This window comes from Eriocheir sinensis, chromosome 18, assembly GCF_024679095.1.
Source record: "Eriocheir sinensis breed Jianghai 21 chromosome 18, ASM2467909v1, whole genome shotgun sequence".
In the NCBI taxonomy this organism is placed as follows: domain Eukaryota; kingdom Metazoa; phylum Arthropoda; class Malacostraca; order Decapoda; family Varunidae; genus Eriocheir; species Eriocheir sinensis.
Genome location: NC_066526.1, coordinates 16,284,904 through 16,308,695, shown reverse-complemented (window position 1 = coordinate 16,308,695; position 23,792 = coordinate 16,284,904). Strand labels below are relative to the sequence as shown.

The window sequence follows — 23,792 nt, the reverse complement described above, 5'->3', positions numbered from 1 at the left end:
CGCAGCCAATTACTCCAGGTGTGATGTCTTACCTGCGAAAGTGACGCGCGCTCGGACGCAATTATCGGACGGCGTAATCAGCGAAACGTCATTCTTTATTTTCCACGTTTCCAATTTACGGTAATTCTTTTAGTATACGAGGAGGAGGAGGAGAAGGAGGGAGGAACGACTGCATGCATATGTTTTCCGTTCTCCACCGTTCGTTTCGTGCCTTTCATCGAAGCAAAATAACAAGGTATAAAGTCATGGCGCCAGGTTTTAATTTTCTCCCTTGCACGGTTTTTCTTCATTTTTCGTTTTTACTTTTTTTCTACCAGCGTTTCCTCCGAGCATGCGCCGCGCCCTGGCCTCGGAGGGAAAGCAGGCAGGTAAGGGTGGACTGCCGGGGTAATTGTAGGTAGTTTGCGGTGTAGGGGAGCCGCCACCTGCCCGCCTCGTCCGCCCCTAACTACAGTAATTTAAAGACCGCATCTGTTGGCATGACGGACAGAAGGCAGTTGCGATCCTCCTGTTTAGTGTAGTTTTCCTTCCGTTTACCTCTCTGTTTGTCTGTCTGTATGTATGTTATCAGCCAAGACTACTATTTTGGGGGTATGAAAAGGTATACCAAAACCTCAACAACACAAATAATTGGTATAAAAAATCAGTAACGTTTGACTTCTGAGCTAAGTCGAGTTTTATTAATCACCTTGACTTCAGAATCCCGTATCAATTACCTCTCGTGGTTAGCTAAACACCTGAGGCAGTGACGTAATCATAACCAGGTAAGTCATTAGTCGGTAAAATCAGTGACCTTTCTCGCGGCTACCTGGGTGGGTCTGGCGTGGAGGCGTCAGGCACCTCCACCGATCCCTATCATTAGCCACAAATTGGACGTGAAGGTAAACAGAGAAAATTGTAGAAAAATGCCACGCTGGCCCCATGTACGGATGACGGTTAATGGAATGATGAGGTGACCCACTTTTATTCTTCCTCGTCTGGGGCTGAAGAACCACAACGAAGGCTCTTTTTTCTTTCTTTTCCAGGCTAATTGAAGAAGACACCTACAGACAATTAGCAGGCCCATATTTATTCTTCTTCGTATGAACCTGAAAACTGCAACTTAAACCTTTTCCTTTTTCTCCAGCCTTCAGTAGAATCATACCAAAGTTGTCATTTTCTCCTCCATGATGTAGTAGAGTTAAACTGGCTTTAGATGGGCCGTTTGGTCTTTCCGCCGCAACTGCAGGGTCATGTGGCGCCGAAACTAACTGTAGAAAGCAATTAAAGGCAGCTAACAGGCCATTTTCTATTCTCCTTCGTCAGTAGCTGAAGAACCACAACTAAGACTATTATCTCTCCCCCCCCCAGGTAGTTGTAGGATGAGGATGGCCGCCGTGGAAGTCGGCAAGACAACGGGGAGCCATGAGTGCGGAGGCTGCGGAAAGCGGATCAACGACCGCTACCTCCTGAAGGCGGTGGACCTGTACTGGCACGAGGACTGCCTCAAGTGCGGCTGCTGCGACTGTCGGCTGGGCGAGGTGGGCTCCACGCTCTACAAGAAGGCCAACCTCCTCCTGTGCAAGCGTGACTATCTAAGGTGAGTGTGAATTGCTGCGTGGGAGGGAGACATCAGCGTGATATTTTTACTCTTCGCTGCATTAGGGAATTTTTTTGTTCATCGTCGAATAAGTCGTACAATGTGAGTGTAAATAAAACATCTTGACGCAGCATAAAAATAAAAAGAAACGAATTAGTCTCGCTCGCTGACTTTCACATCTCATTCCCGCGAAGCATAATAAGAAAAACATGACGATAAATAAATGAGTCAAATTGAACTAGATGAAAAAATAAAATAAACGTTAACAATATGACCCAGACGCTTCCACGGTAAAGAATACTTGTTAACTAATGAAAGAAACCAAATGAGGAAAAATATATATTAGTCGGAAGAAACAAGATAAAAGTAATAAGTAAAATTAGTAAAATTATGATAATGATAACAACAACAACAACAACAACACAATAATGATAATAGTAATAATAATAATAATAACAACAACAACAAACATTTTATCTCATCCGTCTTTGTTACTTCTTTAGACACGCACGAGTGGAGACAGGTGTGTGTATGTGTGTTCGTATACCCGTTCCTTAACCTAATTAGCTCCTCCTGTAGGTGTGTGAGGCTGGCACGTAGCAGAAGAGGGAGTGGACGTAGGGGGGGAAGGGGGAGAGAGGGGGGGACCTAAAACACAACTCCGAGCTATAGTTACTCAAATCACCTTCTATTTTTCTTTAATAAATCAAGGTATGAAAGTAATTAGTGTTTGTTAGTGCAGTTTTTATAGGTAAGGGGGGGGGAGGGAAGTAGATAAGCAAGGCAAAATTTATGATCCCGTTGCTCGAATCATCTTTTTAATTCTCTTTTTTTTCTAATCGAGTTGCGTTGTTGTGTTTCTAAGTGCTGTTGTTGTTGTTGTTGTTGTGTATTGTTGTTGTTTGTTGGTGGTGGGGCTGCTGAGGATGCTGTCAAGGGGAGTTCCCGCTCTTTTTCCTCGAGTTAGATTGAAAGGATTGCTTCTCAGGTGAGGGAGAAAGTTTTTAATTAGGCTCAGGTAGGATCAGAGGGAAGGAGAGGGGAGAGAAGATGAGTGGAGGGGGCTGAGGCAGGAAGAGTAGGCGGAAGTGGAGGAGGAGGAGGAAGAAGAAGAGGAAGAGGAGGGAAGAAGGAGGAGGAGGAGGAGAGCTGAAATATAAGAGTATGATAACAAGAGGGATAAAAAGAAGAAGGCAAAGTAGGAAGAACAAGAAGAGGAGGAGGAAGAGGAGAAGAAAGGAGAGAAAGAGGAGTGGTGTAAGCCATAACAAAGACGCACACGCACACACACACACACACACACACACACACACACACACACACACACACACACACACACACTGCAGTACAACAAGCCCGAGAAGCACTCATTTTCCACTCACATATTAATTACCAACCACAACACGAAACACATAAATAATGAACCTCACTCACAAGCTGATGAATTATCCACGAAACGAGACGAAACGGAGCATGTTCAACGCACCACAACCACCACAACCACCACCACCACTACATCTACTGCATTCCCTCCTCCTATCCACCATTAACATCAATTATATTCTTCCTTATACAACACACACGCATATGGACGCAATTTTTAAGTCCAGAATCTTTTGTTCATCTTTATTTTTGACCTTTTTCATATTACTTACATCATCATATTATACTCTTCCTTATACAACGAACACACAAATGGACACAATTTTTAAGTCCAGAGTCTTTTGTTCGGGTTTATTTCTCACCTTTTTCCTGGTATTTACATCATCAGACTCCTCTTCATCCTTTTCATCGTCATTTTTTTCCGTTTTCTCCTTCATCGTAGACCACAAGCGCCTATTTTTCAAGTCTGGCATAATTTCCTAGGTTTATTTCTCACCTTTTCCCTATTACTTTCATCACCAGGCTCCTCCTCATCTTCTTTCCACCATAAACTTCTCCGTAACATTTTTTTTCACTCCGCGTACAGCACCGGCGCGCATTTTTCACGTCCGGCGCCATTTCTCAAGTTAGTTTCTCACCTGTACTCAAATCAGCATCACTAATCTTGCACGTGGGAATCTTAATGGCATCTGAAATTGCTCCATCACGCCGCACAACACGCTGGCGCCTACGGACGAAGAAAAGAGAGAGAGCGACGCCCATCACCCGAGACAAAACTCAAAATGAACTCGTGTTTTGCGAGACGCGCGCGTTCCTTTAAGACCATCCTTTCCACCGTCGCTACAGACACACCTTCCTTCCCTGCCTGCCTGCCTCTCCCCTGTCTTCCCCTGCCATCCCAGCTGTCTGTCATTGCCTTCCTCTTCTCTCTCTCTTCTTTCTTTCCTTTCCCCTGCTTTCCTCTGCTTTCCCATGCCATTCCACCTGTCTGCTATTGCCCTCCTCTCCTCTTCCTCTTCTTTCTTTCCTTTCCCCTGCTTTCCTCTGCTTTCCCTTGCCATACCACCTGTCTGCAAGTGCCCTCCTCTCTTCTTCCTTCCTTCTTACCTTTCCTTTCCCCTGCTTTCATCTGCCTTGTCTTCCTCTTCCTGTCTTTCGTTTCAGTCTCTGCTTTCCTCACCCTAACATTGCTGTCTTCCTGCTATTCCTTGCCTTTCACTGCATTCCCCTCCTTTCTCTTCCTCTACTTCTGTGCCATCCTAATTAAACCTGTCTTCTCCTCCTACCTCCCTGTCTTTCCTGGTCCCTCCCTGCCTATCCTGCCTTGTAGATTTAGTATACGGAAGCCTGGCATGCCACACACCACCATCACTGCTGCTGTTGCTACTACTACTACTACTACTACTACTACTACTACTACTATTACCTAACCCCCACTACCACCACCATTACCTCATCCTTCTCCCCTCTGAAAACCACTCCTTCAACACCACTACTTCCCCTTCCCTCCCTCCCCTACCACATCGAGCCACTCAAACACAAACAAAAACCACCACCACCACCGCCACCATCGCCACCACATCTCGCAGTTAAAGAAGATGGTAACTGGAAGTCTTAATTAATGAAGAGCGCGTAATGGCATAATAATTATTGTTATCTTAGCTAAGAGAGGACTTAATTGGAAGGGAGGAGGATATACCGTAAGTAGAAGTGATGGGAAGATGACCACTAATGATGGGTGTGAGAGAGGGGAGGAAGGGAGAGGGAGAGAGAGAGGGAGAGAGATCTTAGAGGAAGAGGATGAGGAGAGACCGAGAGAGAAAGAGGGAAAGATAGATGTTAAAGTTGGGAGCATATTCGATAGATGCGCATGGCCTTAGTGCTCATCCCCGTCCTTTGGTAGACAGATAAATAGGTAGATAAACAGGAGAGAGAGATTACCATGACAACGAGGAGACGTGAATGAGAAATGGAGAAAGCTAAATATTGTACTTTATTTTAAGAATTAAAAAAAACACTAAAACTAGAGATTGTTACGTTTAGGAGAAAGAGAAAAATCACTAATTGATCTCTAAATTATACGAGAACTTGACGTAATGGCAGTCGTTAAGGAGGAAGGCGTTGGCGGATGAATGATGACTGACTAATGATAATGAGGGAGATAATGAATGACTAGCTGACGGACTGACTGACTGACTGACTGACTGACTGACAAGCTGACTGACTGACTGACTGACTGACGAGCTGACTGACTGACTGACTGACTGACTGACGAGCTGACTGACTGACTGACTGTGTGGGTGAGACTAGACTAGAGGAATGTGGAGGCATATAGGGGACACACACACACATACACACACACACACATATCAAAGCCCGGAGTGTCTGCGTGTGGCCAGCACATCAGAAAATACCACTATATATACGGCACCGGATACGCCCCTCCCCCGCCCCCCCCTTCCCCGCCTTCCTTTACTCCTCCCCCCCCCCCTTTCTTCTCTCCTCAGCCTCCTCAAAGCTTGTGATTCTTCCCATCGTGATAGGCTTGCTCTGACCTCCCCCCCCCTCCCCCACCTCTCCTCCTTTTCCTTCTCTTCATACTCTTCTTTTTTTTTTTCGTTCTTGGTCTGTTATGGTTTTTTTTTTTTTTTTGGTTCTTCCTTGGTTCTTCGTTTTCCCTTTACTTTCATTCTGACGCTTTTTTATCTTTCCTCTTCTTTCTCTCCCTTCTCCTCCTTTTCGCTTTTCCATTCACTTTCTTCCTCTTAGTCTAGGTTTGGTTTGCACTACTTGTCTCTGTCTTTGCTTAAAAAATAAATTGGGTCACCGTAAAAAAGGCTGTCTTGGTCTTGGTCTTGGGTCTCATTCCATCGTTTTCTTTATGCCTTTCTCTCGGTGTAGCTTCCTTCCCCCTTGCCTTAGTATCTTGGCCCTGGTCTGGGTCTGGGGCTCGTCTCTTGGTGCTGTCCCCCTCTGGCCCTCTCTCTCCCTCCTTCTCTCCTTCTCTCCCTCCCTCACGGTCTGACGGCGCTTCAATCACACTCCTTAATTACCGTGCCTCCCTCCTCTCCCTCCTCTTCCTTCTCTACCTCCCTCACTGTCTCCTCTCTCTGTCCCGCCCGCAGCTTCCTCTTGCTCTCTACCGCCCCCCCTCTCTCTCTCTCTCTCTCTCTCTCTCTCTCTCTCTCTCTCTCTCTCTCTCTCTCTCGTTGAAGTAGTGATTTCGATGGTGACGTTTCTTATAATAGGTTGTCATGGACGTTTTTTTTTCTTCTTTCTTTTCATTTGCTCTTCGTGTTTACTTATGACGCGGCTACAGATATCCTCCTCCTCCTTCCTCCTCCTCCTCCTCTTCTTCCTCCTCTTTTTTTTTTCTCCTTCCTCGTTAACAGCATCTAGTTTTATCTTTATATCTTGCTCTTCCTCCATCTCTCATCTTTCACTCCACCTCCATATTTTCCTCTTCTTCATCCCTCTCCTCCTCCTCTCCTCTCCTTCCTCATCTTTCTGTTTACTACTTACTTATATACTACTAGAGGCCTATTCTTTTCGCTTTGCTCTTCTTCCTCCTCCTCCTCTTTCTCTTCTTCTCCTTCCTCCTCTTCCTCTTCCTTCTCTTCCCTCCGTCACTCCGGCAGACTCGAGACAAAATCCTCGGGGAACAGACTCTAGAATCCTGCAGTAATTACCTTCATTGTGGAGAGCCTCGCCCAAAGTGGTTTTCTTAACGCCTCTCTCTCTCTCTCTCTCTCTCTCTCTCTCTCTCTCTCTCTCTCTCTCTCTCTCTCTCTCTCTCTCTCTCTCTCTCTCTCTCTCTCTCTCTCTCTCTCTCTCTCTCTCTCTCTCTCTGCAACCTTTCGTTCTCCACCCTCTCCTTCCTTTCTCTTCTTTACACGCTTCCACCACCTCTTCCTTTCTCCCACATCCGTTCCCTTTTGCGTCTTCCTCCTCCTCCTCCTCCTCCTCCTCCTCCCCCCGCTGCGGCCTGGGGAAGCTGGCTGGTTAATTAGCATCATTAACATCGCCGGTTGTTAGAGAGGCGGTGAGAGACTCGCTGGCTGGCTGCTGTATCGGCGTCCATTCTCTCTCTCTCTCTCTCTCTCTCTCTCTCTCTCTCTCTCTCTCTCTCTCTCTCTCTCTCTCTCTCTCTCTCTCTCTCTCTCTCTCTCTCTCACGGTAGGGAATCTTTTGCACTTCCTTATTCTCTTCCTCCCCCCCTTTACTCCCTACCCCCGCACCCCTCCCCTCTTCCCCCTCCTCATCAGCTTGTCAGAGGGGAGCAATTACGATAGCTAAGCACCCCCCAGCCCCTGCGAAGTGCTAAGCCTCTAACACACACACACACACACACACACACACACACACACACACACACACTGCTCTCTCTCTCCCTCCCTCAGGCTGCTCCTTTCTCCACGCCCTCCTCCTCCTCTTCCTCCTTCCGTCTCTCCCTCCCTCCTGCTTTCTTCTCTCCTCCTCTCCCTCCCTCCCTCCGCTTCCTCCTCCCTACCCAGTAATCTTCCGTAAATCATCCGGCCTTCGCTAGTTAACGAGATCAGGGATGGGAAGGAAGGGAGGAGAGGAGGAGGAGGAGGGGGGGAAGGATAGGGAGAAGAAGAGGAAGATAGGAGATGGGGTGTGAGGGGAAAAGGGGAAAAATAGGAAGTGTGGAAGGAAGGGGAGAAATAGTAGATGGGAGGATATGGAGGAAGGAGGGGATTGGGGAGGAAGGAGAGGAGAGGCAAAGGAAGAGGAAGGATATGAGGAGGAGGTGAGGAAGAGGAAGGATATGAGTTGACCTGTACTGTGCGCTCTCTCTCTCTCTCTCTCTCTCTCTCTCTCTCTCTCTCTCTCTCTCTCTCTCTCTCTCTCTCTCTCTCTCTCTCTCTCTCTCTCTCTCTCTCTCTCTCTCTCTCTCCTTTTTCCTTGTTCTCAGATTCATCGAAGAGAAGAAAGGATGCGAGGGTGCTTCTCCTCCTCCTCCTCCTCCTCCTCCTCCTCCTCCTCTTCCTCTTCCTCTTCCTCCTCCTCATGAACAGGCCACACCGTTAACAAGGTCTGGGAGCCGCTAAGAGCTTTCCTCCCCCCCCCTTCTCTCCTTTCCTCCATCTCCTCCCCCTTTTATCTCTCCTCCGCTATCTCTTTGCCCCTTCCTTTGCTTCTATCTCTCCTGGCTCCCCCTACCCTCCCCACACTACTATACTCTCTCTCTCTCTCTCTCTCTCTCTCTCTCTCTCTCTCTCTCTCTCTCTCTCTCTCTCTCTCTCTCTCTCTCTCTCTCTCTCTCTCTCTCTCTCCCATTTCTTCTTTCCCTTTCTCTTTACGTATTTACCTTCATTTCTTTCTTTTCTTGCTTTCTTCTACTAACTATCTCTTATTTTACGTTTCTTTCACCCGCTCGCCTTTCCCACTCCCTTACTCCTTCTCTCTTTCTTTCTCTCTGTCTTTCTCTCTGCTACCCCTCCTCCTATCCTCTCTTTCTCTCTGCCTTCCCCTCTCCTTTATCTCTTTTTCTCTTGCTCTCTCGGTCTCCCCAGCGTCTAACCCTCCTTCTATCACCGCCCCCTTCTTCTCTTTCTCCCGCTCTCTCTCCTCCCCCTCAGCCTCCCTCACCGCGCCGAACAATCGTGTGAGTTAATAAGGTCAGCGGGAAGGGGGATGCCAGGCTTTCAGCGCCCACGAGGGTCTGTGAGGCCGAGTCGCTCATTATAAGTTTCCCGCTCGCTACCTGGTTGTCCAGCGATGGCCGATAATTGGACTTCTTCCATTGCCAGCCTCACATTTTTTTTCCACCTGCCCCCTTCTGTGTATGTGTGTGTGTGTGGAAGGGAGGGGGTGTTTGTGTGGGGTGGGATGGGGGAGGGTTATGTGTGTGTGTGGGGGGGAGGTTGTGTGTGTTATTGTGTATGTGTGTGTGTGTGTGTGCGTGTGTACCTTACCTCACCTCATCTCGCCTTGCAACACCTCATCTCATTTCATCGCCTCTTCCTTCTCCTCTCCTCCTCCTCCTCCTCTTCCTCCTCTTTCACTACTTCTAAGCGCCATCTCACGTCACTTTACCAAACCTAACCTCACTTCTTCGTATTTTTTTTTTCTCCTCTCGATCCTACCTTCTCTCCCTCCCTCTCCTCTCCCTTTCTCCCATTGCTCTTCCTTTCCCGTGCGTTTCCATCTCTTGCTACTGTCCTTATCCTTCTTAGTTCTGCTCCTCCGTCCTCTCCTCCCTATCGCCTCTCTTTTCCTCTTTACATTCTCCGACCCGTCACCTCCTCGTCTTGGCCGCAACTCTCTACGCATCTTCGTACACAGGTTTGATTTACATGACTGAGAGGAAGGAAAGCATCCGGGAGAAGAGGAGGATTGAAGGAGGGGGAAGGTGCAATGTAAGGATAGACAGAGAGGAAGAGACAGACAGAGAAACAAACAGAAAAAGACAGGGAAAGGCAGCAGAATGGCTTGAGAAGTAAAAAAAGAAGATAAATAAGGAATACAAACAGAGGAAAACGAATGAAAAACACCCAAAACGCGAACTCCAATGACCCAATTAACACCGTGAAGAACAATAACAAGAAATCCATATCACCATAACACACTCAACCCCCCGCCTCCCCCCCCCCAAACACACACACTTACACACACGAGAACGCGAGAGAGAGGGACGGCAGGAAAGATTAGACTACCCGAGGCTTGGAACAGGAAAGAGTAGAGTAGGCAATGGGGCAAATATTCATCACGCCTCACTCCTGCATGACAAGGGTATTAGGGGAACGAAAACACGCCTTTGTCAGTGTAATGGCGAGGGAATTATCAAAAGACCGATCAAGTTGTGGAATGAAAGATGGAGGAGGAGGTGGTGGAGGAAGTGGTGGTGCCGAGGTACGGGTGGAGATAAAGAATGAAAAAGGAAAGAGGTATAAGAATTTGAATGGAGATATATTAGTAATGAGTTGAAGGAAGGAAGAGGTGGAAAAAAGAGAATGGGAAAAAGAAAGAGCTAAAAGAAGATGGCGTAAAAATGAAGGTGTAGATGATGCTGAATAAGGTATAGTTGGAGACAAAAAAAATGAAAAAAATGAAAGGAAAAAGAAGACGAAAGCGAAAAAATAGTGAAATAATAGTAATTGGAGAAAGGAAGAGAAGGAGATGGAGAGACTGGAAAGAGATTGAAAGGAGTGAAAGAAGATAAATAACAGATGATTGATAACAGATGATTGAGTTCAGAAGAGAAAGAGAAAAGAAGATGTAGTAGAGAATGGAAAGAGATGGAGGGATGGAAAAAGAAAACGGATAAGTGGAATGGAAGTGATAATAAAGTAAGGTGGAGTACAAATTAGTGGAAGAGAGAGATGGAGAAGTGGAGGAAAGCTGTATAGTTAGAGAGGGATGGAAGAGAAAAATAGAGGGAGTAAAAATTAGAGGAAGAGAGAGAGAAAAAGTGGAGATAGAGAAAAAAAATGAACGAAAATATAGTAGAGAGAGAATTTAAAATAATGGAGAGCAAAGTCGAAAATAATGAGGGAGAGAAAAATGAAGTTAATAGAGAAAAGACAAACGAGATGAAAAAAACAACAATGCAGAGAGAGAGAGAGAGAGAGAGAGAGAGAGGTGCTGTTACCAAAATACCTCATTAGCAGTTACTGGAGGGCCCTTCGTTAACTGTTTCCTCCTCACTTCCCATCCTCAGTAATTGCTTCGTCGTAATTGGTCGCCCCCCCCCCCCTTTCCCTTTCCCTTCCCCTCCCCCCTGTTTCCTTCCCCCCTTCCCCCCTCCTTCCCCCCCCTGCTGGCTTGGCTAACAGGGGGCAGCGCGCCACTAACAATAAAAGGATTAAAACACACTGAGAAGGCCTCCTTTTCTTCCTCCTCCTCTTTCTTCTTCTTCCTCCTCTTCCATCTCCTGCTGCCTCACTTCTTCGTCTTCATCATATTCCTCCTCCATTTGCTTTTCCCCATCATCATCATCGCCTACTTCTTTTCCTTCTTTAGTTTTTTCCTTCTTCCTTTTCCTTTTGTTAGTGTGTATCCTTCTTCTTCCTTTCCTTTTTTTCTATCTCCTTACTCACTCTTCTCTTCATTTCTTCCCGTCCCCCCCCTCTCTCTCTCTCTCTCTCTCTCTCTCTCTCTCTCTCTCTCTCTCTCTCTCTCTCTCTCTCTCTCTCTCTCTCTCTCTCTCTGATCATGTATCCATAATTGCCTGATGAAGATAATTTGGTTAAGTCTTTCATCTTTGTTTCGTTCTTCTTTTTTTTCTACTTTCCCTCTTTTTTATTCTTCCCCCTTCATCCTTTTTTTTTCTTACTTCTCTTGTTTTCCTTCTTTTCGTTTAATTATTCCAGGTTTTCTTTATATTTCCCTTTTCTTCATCTCTCCGTTTTCATTCTTTTCGTTGTATACCTCTTCCCGTTTTCTTTTTCTTCCCGTTTTCTTCCTCTTTCTGTTTTCTCTCTTCATGTTTTTTCTTTATTTTTTCCATTTTCTTCTTGTTCACATTTTCTTCCTCTCCACGTTTTCATTCATTTCCCATTTTCTTCCTCTTCCCAATTTATATTTTTCTTATTTTTTTCTTCCTTGTCCATTTTTCTTCTTGATTTCTTACTTTGACGTTTTTCCTCCCATTTTCCTCCTCGTTCCGTTTTCCCACTTCCCGTTTTTCCTCCTCTTCCCGTTTTTCTTCCTTTTCCCGTTTTCTTTCTCCCGTTTTTCTTGGCCTCCACACCCTCCTCTTTAGGGCAGGCATTAATGAGTTTCCGTTACGTGTAAATTAGTGTGTTAGTTGATGGGAGCCTGTGAAGATGGCCGTTTTTAAGAACTCTCTCTCTCTCTCTCTCTCTCTCTCTCTCTCTCTCTCTCGGTTCAATCAGGCCTTCCTATATGTCTCTCTCCCTTCATCTTCTCTCCTCTTTCACTTCTTCCTCCATTTCTTTCTTTCATTCAGCCCTCCTCCTCCTCCTCCTCCTCCTCCTCCCCTCCATTCTTTCTTTCCTCCACTTTCTCTCCAGTTTCACAGTGAACCCACGCCGGCTACTACCAATTACAGTTTCCTACCCCACGTCCGTCAAGGGAGAGAGAGAGAGAGAGAGAGTAAACCCTTATCCTCATTATCGCCTTCTCCTTTGCTTTCTCTTCCTACTCGTATATTTTCTCCTCCTCCTTTTCCTCCTCCTTCTTTTCCTCCTCTTCCTTCTCATTCTTTGCTTTCTTCTCATTTACTTACTCCTCTTTTCCTACTCTTCCACCTCCTATTTTTTCCGACTTTTCCTCCTCCTTTTTTTTTTCCTCCTCCTGTTTCTCCTCCACTTCTCTTACGCGACAATTAAGGGATTAAATGACAAGGATTACCTCTCTCCTCCTCCTCCTCCTCCTCCTCCTCCTCTTCATCCATCTTTCTTCCCCACAAGTACACCCGTTGACAAGGAGGGCCAGCAAGGGGCGCCTGTAAAATGCATCCCTTCGTCGTGTTGCCGCGGCTAACGAGGAATGGCAAATGAGCATCAGGGAAGGGAAGAAGATCAGCGGGCGAGGACCTTTTTGTGCCACCTTCTTATCTTTCTTCCTTTTTATGTTTATTTTCCTCTTATGTTTTGTCTGACCGCGTGTTCTGCCTCTGTTTCTTTGCCTTATTCTTTGGTGCTTTTCGTCTGCATAGCGTAAGACAGGCAGACAGGGATGTATGTTTCTAATTCCATGCTGTTTAAAGGGGAAACTCGTGCAATTTCTGATGTTTACCGTTTAATATTTATGTGGTAAGAGAGACAGGCAAACAGATGAACGGACAAACACATACAAACTTAAACAGACAGAGAAACAGAGTGAGACAAACATATCCCCGAACAGACACACACAGATAAACAAACATAAACAGACAGAGAGGAGAACTAACTAACAATCCAACAGACACAAACCGACCTTCAAATTAACAGACAGAAAAGCAGACAGAAAGACAGGAAGACACAAACAGTCCAACAAGCAGACAATGAGAAACAAACCGAAATTCAGAAGCAGACAGAAAGACAGACAGAGAAACAGACACTGAGCCTTAATTTCACAGCGTCTAAAAACTCACTTAATTGATGTTGTAGTTTGTTAAATAAGCATCATTCCTCTCCGTAATTGCAGATTAAGCTTTTTTTGGTCCGCGAGAGTAATAATCATAATGTATAATGCTGACGTGTTAGTTAATTAAAGAAAGAGTAAAGCATATTCTCTCTCTCTCTCTCTCTCTCTCTCTCTCTCTCTCTCTCTCTCTCTCTCTCTCTCTCTCTCTCTCTCTCTCTCTCTCTCTCTCTCTCTCTCTCTCTCTCTCTCTTCGACCTTTCCATTTCCCAGTATTATTCCTTCTCTCTCTTGTTCGTTCTATTCTCTCATTTCTCGTTTTTTCCACTGCTTATTCTCTACCTTAAAGTTTCCCTTCACCATACACATTTAGTGGAAATAAGAATAAGGAGGAACAGGAATGAGGAAACGGAGGAAGGAGGTGAGCAGAGAGGAGGTAATCTAGAGCTAACACCTTAACTAGGAATGAGGAGGAGGAATGAGGAAGAGGAGGAATCAGGAACAAGAGGAGACATGTGAGTGTGGTGAGGAGACGGAATGAGGAGGGAGAGGACGAATGAGGAGGAGGAGGAGGAGGCGGAATGAGGATAAAGAGGAAACATGGAGTGGGTTGAGGTGACGTACAGAGCTTACACCTGGAGGAATGAGGACGAGTAGGAGGAACAGGAGGAAGCATTTCTTACCTGGAGGAGGAGGAGGAGGAGGAGGAGGAGGAATGAGGAGAAAGAGGAAACATTAGGAGGGTTCAGGTGACGTACAGAGCTTACACCTGGAAGAATGAGGACGAGTAGGAGGAACAGGAGGAAGCATGAGGTGAGGTGAGGTGAGGTAAAGAGAGAGAGAGAGGAGTTGGAGGTGAGAGGAGAGAGGGGGTTAGATTCTAATTAACAGCATGGGCAGTGTTGGCATCACAGCGTCTCTGCTTCTCAAGACAAAGCGATCCAGTTCCCTAATTAATGGCCTCGTGTCTATACGCCCGGTCCCTCACAATTAGTCCCTCATGCAGGTAATTTGATATTGTTGTAACGTTCTGCAAATTAGAGGCGAAGGAGAGAAGGGGAGGGCGGACTCTTAGCGCCAGAACGAAGGGGGGGGAAGGGGGGAGGAAGGGGGTTAAGGGGTGATGGGGAGGGGGTGAGGTTTGGGGGGGGGAAGGGGTTAAGTCATGAGCCCAATTAAGAAGCCTAACAAACTTCCTCTCTCCTCTCGCCTTTCTCTCTCACTCTCTCTCTCTCTCTCTCTCTCTCTCTCTCTCTCTCTCTCTCTCTCTCTCTCTCTCTCTCTCTCTCTCTCTCTCTCTCTCTCTCTCTCTCTCTCTCTCTCTCTCTCTCTCTCTCTCTCTCTCTCTCTCGTGACGTTTTCGAGTAATTTATTAATCGAGGAAAGAGGAAAAAACACAATAATAATAATATTTATAATAATAATAATAATAATAATAATAATAATAATAATAATAGAAAAAATATATACTAAGGAGGGCAGATCCAGGTGTGTGTGTGTGTGTGTGTGTGTGTGTGTGTGTGTGTGTGTGTGTGTGTGTGTGTGTCGCACCTGGGAGGCACTTGTGACCTAGGTATTCACAGGTTAATTAAACTCTAATAAAGGAAAGGAAACGCCAATTTAAATAACTCCTAAGGATGCTGCGTTTTTCTCTCCTTCCCTCCAATCTCTTTCCCTCCTTTTTATTTCTCTCCGGGTTAGAAAGGAGGGAAGATGCGTTGTTTTCTCTCCCCTTTTCCATCTTTTCCTCCCTTCTCTCCTTAAGGTGGGATGTTTTTCTCCTCTTCTCCCTCATTATTTTTTCCTTCTTCCTCTTCAAGATGTGATGTTTTCTCTCTCCCCTTTCTCCTTTTCACTCCCTTTATTTAACCTTTTTATTATCTCTTCGGAAGTAGGATGGAACTCACTCTTTCCTCCCTATCCTTTCCTGTTGCTTCAGTCTTTCAAGCTTGCATTTAATTATTTCTCTTTTCCTTACCGTCATTTCCTCTTTTCTTACTGATTTTCCTTCCGTACTCTTCTATTTTTCCTCCTTACAATCCCCAATATTTTCTCTCACTTTTCTTCTCCGCACTCTTTTTCCTCTCCCTCTCCTTTCCGGTGTTTCTCTCCGTTTCCTTCCCTTTCACTTGCATTTTTCACTTTTCCTCACCCTCTACCCTAATCTTTTCTCCTTTCTCCTCTCTTTTCACATTTATTTAATCCCCAATCTTTTCCTCTCTCTTTTCCTTCCTTGTCTTCCCTATCATTCCCCTTTCCTCCCTAATCTTTCCTTTCTTTTTCTTCCCTTTCACTTGCATTTTTCACTTTTCCTCACTTTCTACCCTAATCTTTTCTCCTTTCCCCTCTCTATCTCTCTCCCACCAATCTTTTCCCCTCCCTTTTTCTTACTTGTCTTCCCTATCATCCCCCTTTCCTCCCTAACCTTTCCTTTCTTTTTCTTCCCTTTCCTCATTCCCTACCTGTTCCCTCCCCAATTTCCCCTCCCTTTTCCTCCCTGCCCTCCCTGTTTTCCTCCGTTCCCTCCTCCGCCAGAAAGTAACAAGGCAGGCACTTCCCCTTCGGTAAGTGGCTGTAAGTAGCTGCCTCGCCTGCAGCTGGGAAGTGGCCGAAAAGCCTTAATTAGTTAATAAAGAGAATAATACTCATCTTCCAGCCGCCTACAGGAGAGAGAGAGAGAGAGAGAGAGAGAGAGAGAGAGAGAGAGAGAGAGAGAGAGAGAAGAGAGGGGGGGGGGGTGCAACTCCTTCGGCTAGTAGTAAATAATAATTGGGTTTTCCTTCTTACGGTGCCTGTGTGTGTGTGTGTGTGTGTGTGTGTGTGTGTGTGTGTGTGTGTGTGTGTGTGTGTGTGTGTACATGCCTGCTGTGTTAAGGGGCGCCTCAGCATCTTCCTCAGGCTCATTATCTTCCGTCCGTCCATCATTTTCTTCCATTCCTCCTCTTCCTCTCCCTCCTCTCCCTCTCTCCCTTTCTCCTCTTCCTCTTATTCCTTCTTCCTCCTTGTTTTTTTTCCTGACCCGTTTTTCCTTTCTTCCTCTTCTCCCTCTTTTCTTTCTCTTCCTCCCTCTTTCCTCCTCCCTCTCTATCCTATCTTTCCTTCTTCTAATACGTTCTCAAATTCGTTCTTTTCCTCTTTCTCATCCCTTCTATTTTTAACTTCCTCTCCGTTTTTTCTTCCTCTTCCTTCTTCACGTTCCCTCTGCCCTCCCTGACCCACTTTTTTTCCCCTCCTCCTCCTCCTCCTCCTCCTCCTCCTCCTCCTCCTCGTACTCTCTCCCTTCCCGTATTATCGAGTATCGAGACATCTGGTCGGTACAGCGAACTTTCACGCTGAATCAACATGAGATACGAAAAAAATGTATAGAGATAATAATAACAGAAAAATATGGAATCGAAAACGGTCCTCTCTGACGCAGCATCTGTAAGGGGAGTCTTAGATATTTGTTTCATTTTTATCGTTTTATTTATTTTTAGGTTATCTATGAAGAGGAGTTTAAACCAGAAACATTAATAGACGGTGGGTGATCATTGAAAAGACTTGTATATTAAAAAAAAAAAAATGGCTTAATCCTTGTAAATGGGAGTTAAGTTTTGAATATACCGGAATGAGTAAACTTATTGAATTATGAAAAAAAGAAAATGAGAGACAGATTAGAAGGATGAAGTATAATTTTCAACAGCATCACACATATATAAAAAATTAAATTGATTTAGTCCCAGCAAATGAGAGTAAATTTCAGGGCACGTTGATGTTATGAGCAAAACTGTGGAATTATGCAGAATTTATAAAGGCCTGATATTACAATTTTAGCTTCACTATAAAAAAAATGTTAAAATCGACTTAATCCTTGCAAATGAGTGTAGATTTTAGGGTACGGTAAAAGAGCTAAACTGTTAAAGGTCACAAAAGAAGGTAAGGATATACATATTATTGGCTTACAAAATACCACTGTAGCTTCACTTTAACATAATAATAATAATAATAATAATAATAATAATAATAATAATAATAATAATAATAATAAAAATAATAATAATCCTTGAGCAAATTTCTAAAAAAAATACACAGACGATTAAAATACAAACGAAACAAACTGTGTGGATAATCAGAGGAAAGAAGGAAGTAAGGAAAAAAGGAAAGAAAGAAGAATAGGGAGGAAGGGAATGAGGATAGACACAGAAGAAGAAAGAATGAGAAAGAATGAAAGAAGGAAGAAGTTGACGTGATTAGGAGCCAGACATTAAAAAAAAATAATCCTAATAAATGACAGCAAATTTCCGGCTACAGTTTTGATAAGACGAATGGCCGGACGTGAGGAGGAGGAGGAGGAGGAGGAGAAGGAGGAGGAGGAAGGGGAAAGGGAGGAAGGATCAGGGGCAGGGTAGGAGGGAGAAGCCAAAGACTCACAGGATAAAGGATTAAGGGAAGGATTAGCCGAGGTCTCAGGATAATCAGGATTGGGATTATCTTTAATTAGCCCGTTTTCTTGCAAATGTTACGTCATTAGCCGCTGCAATCACGTGTAATTAGGGAGATTAAACGCGTAGTCGCCGTCTGGGAAAATTCTCCTTTTTAGCGAAGTGTTAATGGGTAATTGGAAGACAGGCGCAAAGGAGGACCCGAAAAAAAGGGAGGGCCGAAAAAAGGGGGACTCAAAAAAAGGGAGGACCGAAAAAGATTAAAGAAAGTGAGGTAAGAAGTGAAGTTTACGTGAAAGGAGAAGAGAGAGAGAAAAAAAGGCGAGTAATGAAAAGAGCCGCTGGGAAGGAAGGGAAAGAAGGGAATGGAGAGGAAGGAGAGAGAGAGAGAGAGAGAGAGAGAGAGAAGGGATGGATTTAAGAATGGAGGAAGATAATGGGAACCGGAAATAGAAGAAAAGTAAGGAAAAAATAACGATAATAAAATGGATTGCTGGGTTATAAGGGAAAAGAAAAAAGGGAAAGAACGGGGGAGAAAATAAGAAGAGAGGGAGAAAAAGAGCAGAAAAAGAGAGGAAATGGAATAAACAGAATCAAATAAAAAGCATAACTATCACAACCGGGCGTTTGATTTTAAGCCAAATTTAAAGAAGGAAGAAAAAAACTAAAACACGAAAAAGAAACAAAATATCTAACGGAATAAAAAAAAGTAACCTAACTAAATAAAGGAGAGGAAATGGAATAAACAGAATCAAATGAAAAACATAACTATCACAACCGGGCGTTTAATTTTCAGCCAAATTTAAAGAAAGAAGAAAAAAGATAAAACAGACAAAAGAAACAAACTATCTAACGGAATATACAAAAAAAAGCGACCTAACAAAATCCACGCCAAACCAACATTGCTTCCTTGTACGTTACGTGTTCACCACCAGCCTGTAAATCAAGCAACCTTTTTTTTTTCACTCACTGGCCCGGCGTATTCATTTTCCCTCTTTTTCACATTTTTTTTGGGACGCGGGCGCTGATATCACGTCCAGGGCCAATTGCAACACGGCTACAACGACTCTCACACGCCATATAAACGCGACAGACCGACCAGCAACACAATATACCAACAACACCACTTCTAAAAATACTACGTCTGTATGTGGCGCGAGAATTGAAGAGCGAAAGAGGTGTGTGTATGTATGTATGTGTGTGTGCGTGTGGAGAGACTGAAGAGGGACGTGACTGAAAAAAAAGGATGAAAAATAATACACAAAATCAAAGACAGAGATTAGTAAAGACAAGTGGAAGTAAGTGAATAAATAAAATGAAAAAAAAAAAACAATCATCACATCCGGACTTTTAACTCTGAACAAAACGAAAATGAAACAAAGCAAAGAGAGGAAAAAAAAAAAAAGACTTGGGTGAGAAGAACAGATAATCAAAAGGGCAAGGGAGAGATGGATAAGGAACACGGAACAGAGGAGAGAATGGAGGATGCATTAGTGGATGACGGTGGAGGTGGATGAACTGAAGGGAATACGGAAGCGAGACCGAATATAAACAGGACTGGTGGAGTGGTGGAACGGAGGTGGAGGTGGTGGATGGCTGAGCAGGTTTGTTTAGGTGGGGCGCGGGCATCACCAGGTGGCTAAACAGGAGTGGTAATTGTGGTGGTGGTGGAGGTGGAGGTGGAGGTGGTGGTGGTGGTGATGGTGGTTTAGACTGGCTGTCACATTCCCGCTGATAATCTTTGTTTTCAGATCATAGTGTGTTTTCTCTCTCTCTCTCTCTCTCAAAAGATGGCAAAGAATAATACGTAATTGAATGCCTTCCTTACTGTAAATATTAAGAAGAAAGAGATATCAAAAAGGGATCTCTCTCTCTCTCTCTCTCTCTCTCTCTCTCCCCGTTTCCCCGTCTTTTACTGTATATTTTTTTGTGTTTTTTTTCCGTTCTCGTTCTCTCGTTCTTCCGAATTTCCTCGTCCGTTTTAATTGTTTTCTCTCTCCTCGGTTTGCTTTTCTGTGGTTAAGTGTTTGTGAGGCTATTTTTCACCGTGCTTTTTTTCTTTCCTTTATTTTCTATTGCGTTTTATTTCCTCCGTGTGCGTGAAAATATAGCTCCACGTTATTTTTTTTTCCTCTGCCCACGATCTTAAATATTTCCCTTCTTATTTTTCCTTTGTGTTTTCCTCCCTTTCGTTACCTTGTTTTATTTCTCTAACGCAGTATTCCATTTTTTTTCTCTCGTTTTCTTGATCTTTTTCTTTAACAGCCGCTTAACGAGGTCTTCTTAGCATTTCAGGAGACAAAAAAAAGGTCGTGTAACGTGTCCTAATAATTTACCCATTTATTTTTTGCTGTTTTCATCATTCACTCCCTTGTTTTACTTCTCTAACGTAGTATTCCCTTTTTTTCTCTCGTTTTCTTTACCTTTTTCTCTTTAACAACCGCTTAACGAGGTCTTCTAAGCATCTAAGGAGGAGAGAAAAAAAAAGTAGTTGAACGTGTCATGATAATTTACCTTGTTTTATTTCTCTAACGCAGTATTTCCTTTTTTTCTCCCGTTTTCTTGATCTTTTCTCTTTAACAACCGCTTAACGAGGTCTTCTAAGCATCTCAGGAAACAAAAAAAAAGTCGTGTAACGTGTCAAAATAATTTACCCATTTATTTTTGTATTTGTTTTCATCATTCGCTCCCTTGTTTTATTTCTTTAACGCAGTATTCCCTTTTTTACTCCCGTTTCCTTGATCTTTTCTCTTTAACAACCGCTTAACGAGGTCTTCTAAGCATCTAAGGAGGAGGGAAAAAAAAATACTTGAACGTGTCATGATAATTTACCGCTTAACACCTTCCTCGCGCGTCTTTTCACCTTCACAAACGACTAAATAATCTCCTCCTCGACACACACACCTTCGCATTCCAACTCCATTATAGCAGCGAGTTTCACCGTCTATATTTCTTCTTCCCTGGGTGTAAGATTTTTGTTTAAGGTTGTTTTCTTACTCGCTCTGGCATTCTTTCCTCTCTGGTCTTCCTCCTCCTTCCTCGTCCGTCCCTTTGGCTTTCTTTTCCTCGTCTGGTCTTTCTCCCTCAACCCTCAGCCTCCTCACGACTCCCTTAACACTCCCTCACCGCCATTGCCTCACTCCACATAATCTGCGAACAGCCTTTTCCTACTCCGTTAACGACACATTCCCTTAGTCCTTTCGCCTCCAACCCTCCTCCTCCTCCTCTTCCTCTCTTCCTCCTCCTTCTCCAGCCGCTATAGCCCGCCGCCCCTTCGCACAAACAGTTTGGACAGAAGGTGTGTGTGTGTGTGGGTGGGTGTGGGTGCGTGTCTCCCAGTGTTACCAGCGGGGTGTGAGACCTTAAGACAAACATTTAGAAACCTGCGAATAGGTGGTATAGGTTCCCTCCCTCCCCCGCCCCCCTCGACCACATTGTGTTGGAGGGGAGGGAGTGAGGGAGGAGGTTAGACCGGGTGGTGTTTGTCAAGTGTCTTTGTACGCGGCTATATATGAGGTGTGGAATGAGATGGAGGGAGGAGAGGGAGGTGGAGGAGGTGAGGTGGAGGGAGAGGGAGGAATGGAAGTGGAGGGAGAGGTAGAAGTAGAGTGGACGGAAAGGGAGGAAGAAAAGTGGAGGAAGAGGGAGGAGGTGAGGTGGAGGGAGAGGGAGGAATGGAAGTGGAGGGAGAGGTAGAAGTAGAGTGGATGGAAAGGGAGGGAGGAAAGTGGAGGAAGAGGGAGGAGGTGAGGTGGAGAGAGAGGAAGGAGTTTAGGTGGAGAGACAGAGAATGTTGGTGGAGTGGAGAAGCAGGGAGAGGGAGGAGTGGCTTTGGTGGAAGAGGGAGGAATGGAGGAGGAGGGAGAGTGGATGGGGAACGAGTGGAGGTGGAGAGATGGAGTTTTTTTTTGTGTGTTTGGCGATGTTGTTTCATGAAAGTTGATGTTTTCGTGTAACCGTTAAAACCATCCCCCCCTCCCCCCCCCTCTCCCATCTCTAACCAACGAACGAACGAACGGGCTAGCGGGCGAGCCTCTCAGATCACCCACGTCGCCTGTTCCCGCAGTGTTTATAAACTTAAGATATATTTGAGTTGCTTACCGCCCCTCTCTCGCCCTCTCCCTCCCGTCATTTGCCCCTTCAAGAGAGTCAAGTAGCTTTCCCTTCCTCCCCTTTCTTCTCTTCCTCCCCTCCATTCCTTCTCCCTGTCCTAAACAATCCTCATTTCTATTCCTATACTCGACTTTTGTTTCTTCCTTCTTTTCCTTTTCTTTCTTCCCTTGTACCCGACGTTCCTTCCCCTCTCTTTCATTCCTTTCCTCTCCCTTTTCCCTAAGTCATCCTTGCTTCCTTCCTTCTCATCTTTCACGTTCCTTTCTCCTTTCTTCTCTCTCCACTTCCTTTTCTTTCATTTCCTGCGCTTTTCCTTCCCTTTCCCTTCCTTCCTTTCCTAATTTTCCCCTTCCTTCGTTTTCTTTCTCAACTAATCATTCCCTTCCTCAAACTCTTCCCTTCCTCTCTTTAGTCAAGTCTTCCCTTCCCTTCTCATTTCTCATCCCTCTCCCAGCCCTTCCTTTCCATACCCAACGCCTACCTTTCCTCTCTTTCCCCTTCATTAATACCCTTCCTTAAGCCCTTCATTCTCTTATCCTCTTTAGCCAGCATTCCCTTCCCTTCCCTTCCTTCCTTGCTTACTCCCTTCCTTTCCTCCCATTCCCCTGCCTTCCCTTCCATTAACTCCCTTCCTCAGACCCTTCACTTCCCTTCCCATTCCTCATCCCTTGCCTCCCCCCTTCCCCTCCTCCCCCGGGACAACCCCCCCCCCCACCACCCAGGGAAGCACTGAGGTGTCTCCGTCCACTAAACTTGTACATTAAACAGTTTATAGAGTAAGCGAAGGTAAAGTGCAGTATCATGTTCACCTGCCCGGGAGGAGAAGGAGGAGGAGGAGCAGGACGAGGAGGAGGAGGAGGAGGGGGGGGGAGGGGAATAGAGAGGAGTATGAGGCCTTCCACTTTCTCCTCATCTCTTCTTCATCCCTTCTCTTCTTTTCTCATCTTTACTCATCTTTCTTCACCCCTTCTCCTCTTCCTTCACCCCTTCTCCTCTTTCCATATCTTTACTCTTTCTTTTTCTCCCCTTTTCCTCTTCTTTATCCCTTCTCTTCTTTTCTCATCTTTCTTCACCCCTTTCTCCTCCTTACATATCTTTACTCTTCCTTCTTCACCCCTTCTCCTCTTCTTCATTCCTTCTTATTCAACTCTTCTTCTTCCGCATCATTTCTCCTCCTTTCCCACCCCTTCCTCTCCTTCCTCATCTCTTCCCATTTCTCATCCCTTTCTCTTCTTTCTTAACCTTCCTCCTGTTCCTTACTCTTTCTTCTCTCCTTCCTCACTCATCCTTCTCTTTCTTCATCACTTATCCTCCCTTCTCCTGCCTCCCCTTCTTCCTCATGCCTCCCCTCCCGGATCATGCCACACGCCTCGCCCTCAGCATGCCACGATCTGCCTACCATAAGACGCCTCTCAGCCGCGCCTTCCCACGAGTCCCTCTCTGCTTCTACGCCTCCTGTATACATATCTATGGCCTGCAACCCGACAGGAGGAGGAACAGAAACAGCGGATATGGGTCAAGGCGGAAAGGAAGGAGGAGAAGGAGGAGGAGAAGGAGGTAGAGAGGAGGCACATATAGTTGTATGTTCTCTGTGCTTCATCTGAGGACACAACAGACACCAACCTGAACAGTCAATGGAGGAAGGGTGCGTGGCTTTTTTCCTTTCTTTAACCTTCAACGAGTCAGCCAGTCAGCTAGTATGTAACCTGTCCAGTCAAGTCAGTCCGCCGCCCACTCAGTCACTCCCTCAGCTTTCCAGTCGCCTACCTAATCACTCAATCATCCATTCAGTCACCCACCCAGCCAGTCAGTCACGCTTAAACTCAACCAACCATCCAGCCAGTCAGTTAGCCAGTCACTCACTCACGCAACTTACCATTCCGCTACCTTGTCACGTAATCAGTCAGTCAGTAACACATCCACTCAGCCAACCAGCCATCCACCCACTCAGTCACCCAGCCAACCAGCCAACAAGCCAACCAGTCACTCAGCCGGGCAAGCAAACGGCGCGGAGATCACGGGAACATAACGCAGCCTAACATCCCAATCCTGCCGGGGAGAGATCATGCAAGGCACACAGACATATTTCCGAGTCGAGTAATGAAAAGGGGGAGGGAGGGGGGGAGGGTGCGGGCGGGCGTATATCCGGGTCGAGTTACAGAACCACTTAGCATATTTCCCAGTCAAGCGGTGGAGGTACGTAGCGTATTTCCAGGTGGAGTTATGGCTCGGCCGCTACATTT

General features: G+C 45.3%; 1 protein-coding gene across 2 annotated transcripts in view; it reads left to right on the top strand.

Moving 5' to 3' along the window:
• The first annotated feature begins 790 nt into the window (after window positions 1-790).
• Window positions 791-23,792, top strand: part of LOC127000378 (LIM/homeobox protein Lhx4-like) — a 93,665-nt gene continuing 70,663 nt past the window's right edge. The window contains exon 1 of one of the 2 annotated variants that reach the window (XM_050864043.1): window positions 791-1,579. In XM_050864043.1, coding sequence (XP_050720000.1) covers window positions 1,362-1,579 — 218 coding nt within the window. In that variant the 5' untranslated portion in view covers window positions 791-1,361. The remainder of the gene's footprint in view (window positions 1,580-23,792) is intronic. The other variant, XM_050864044.1, reaches the window with a different exon arrangement.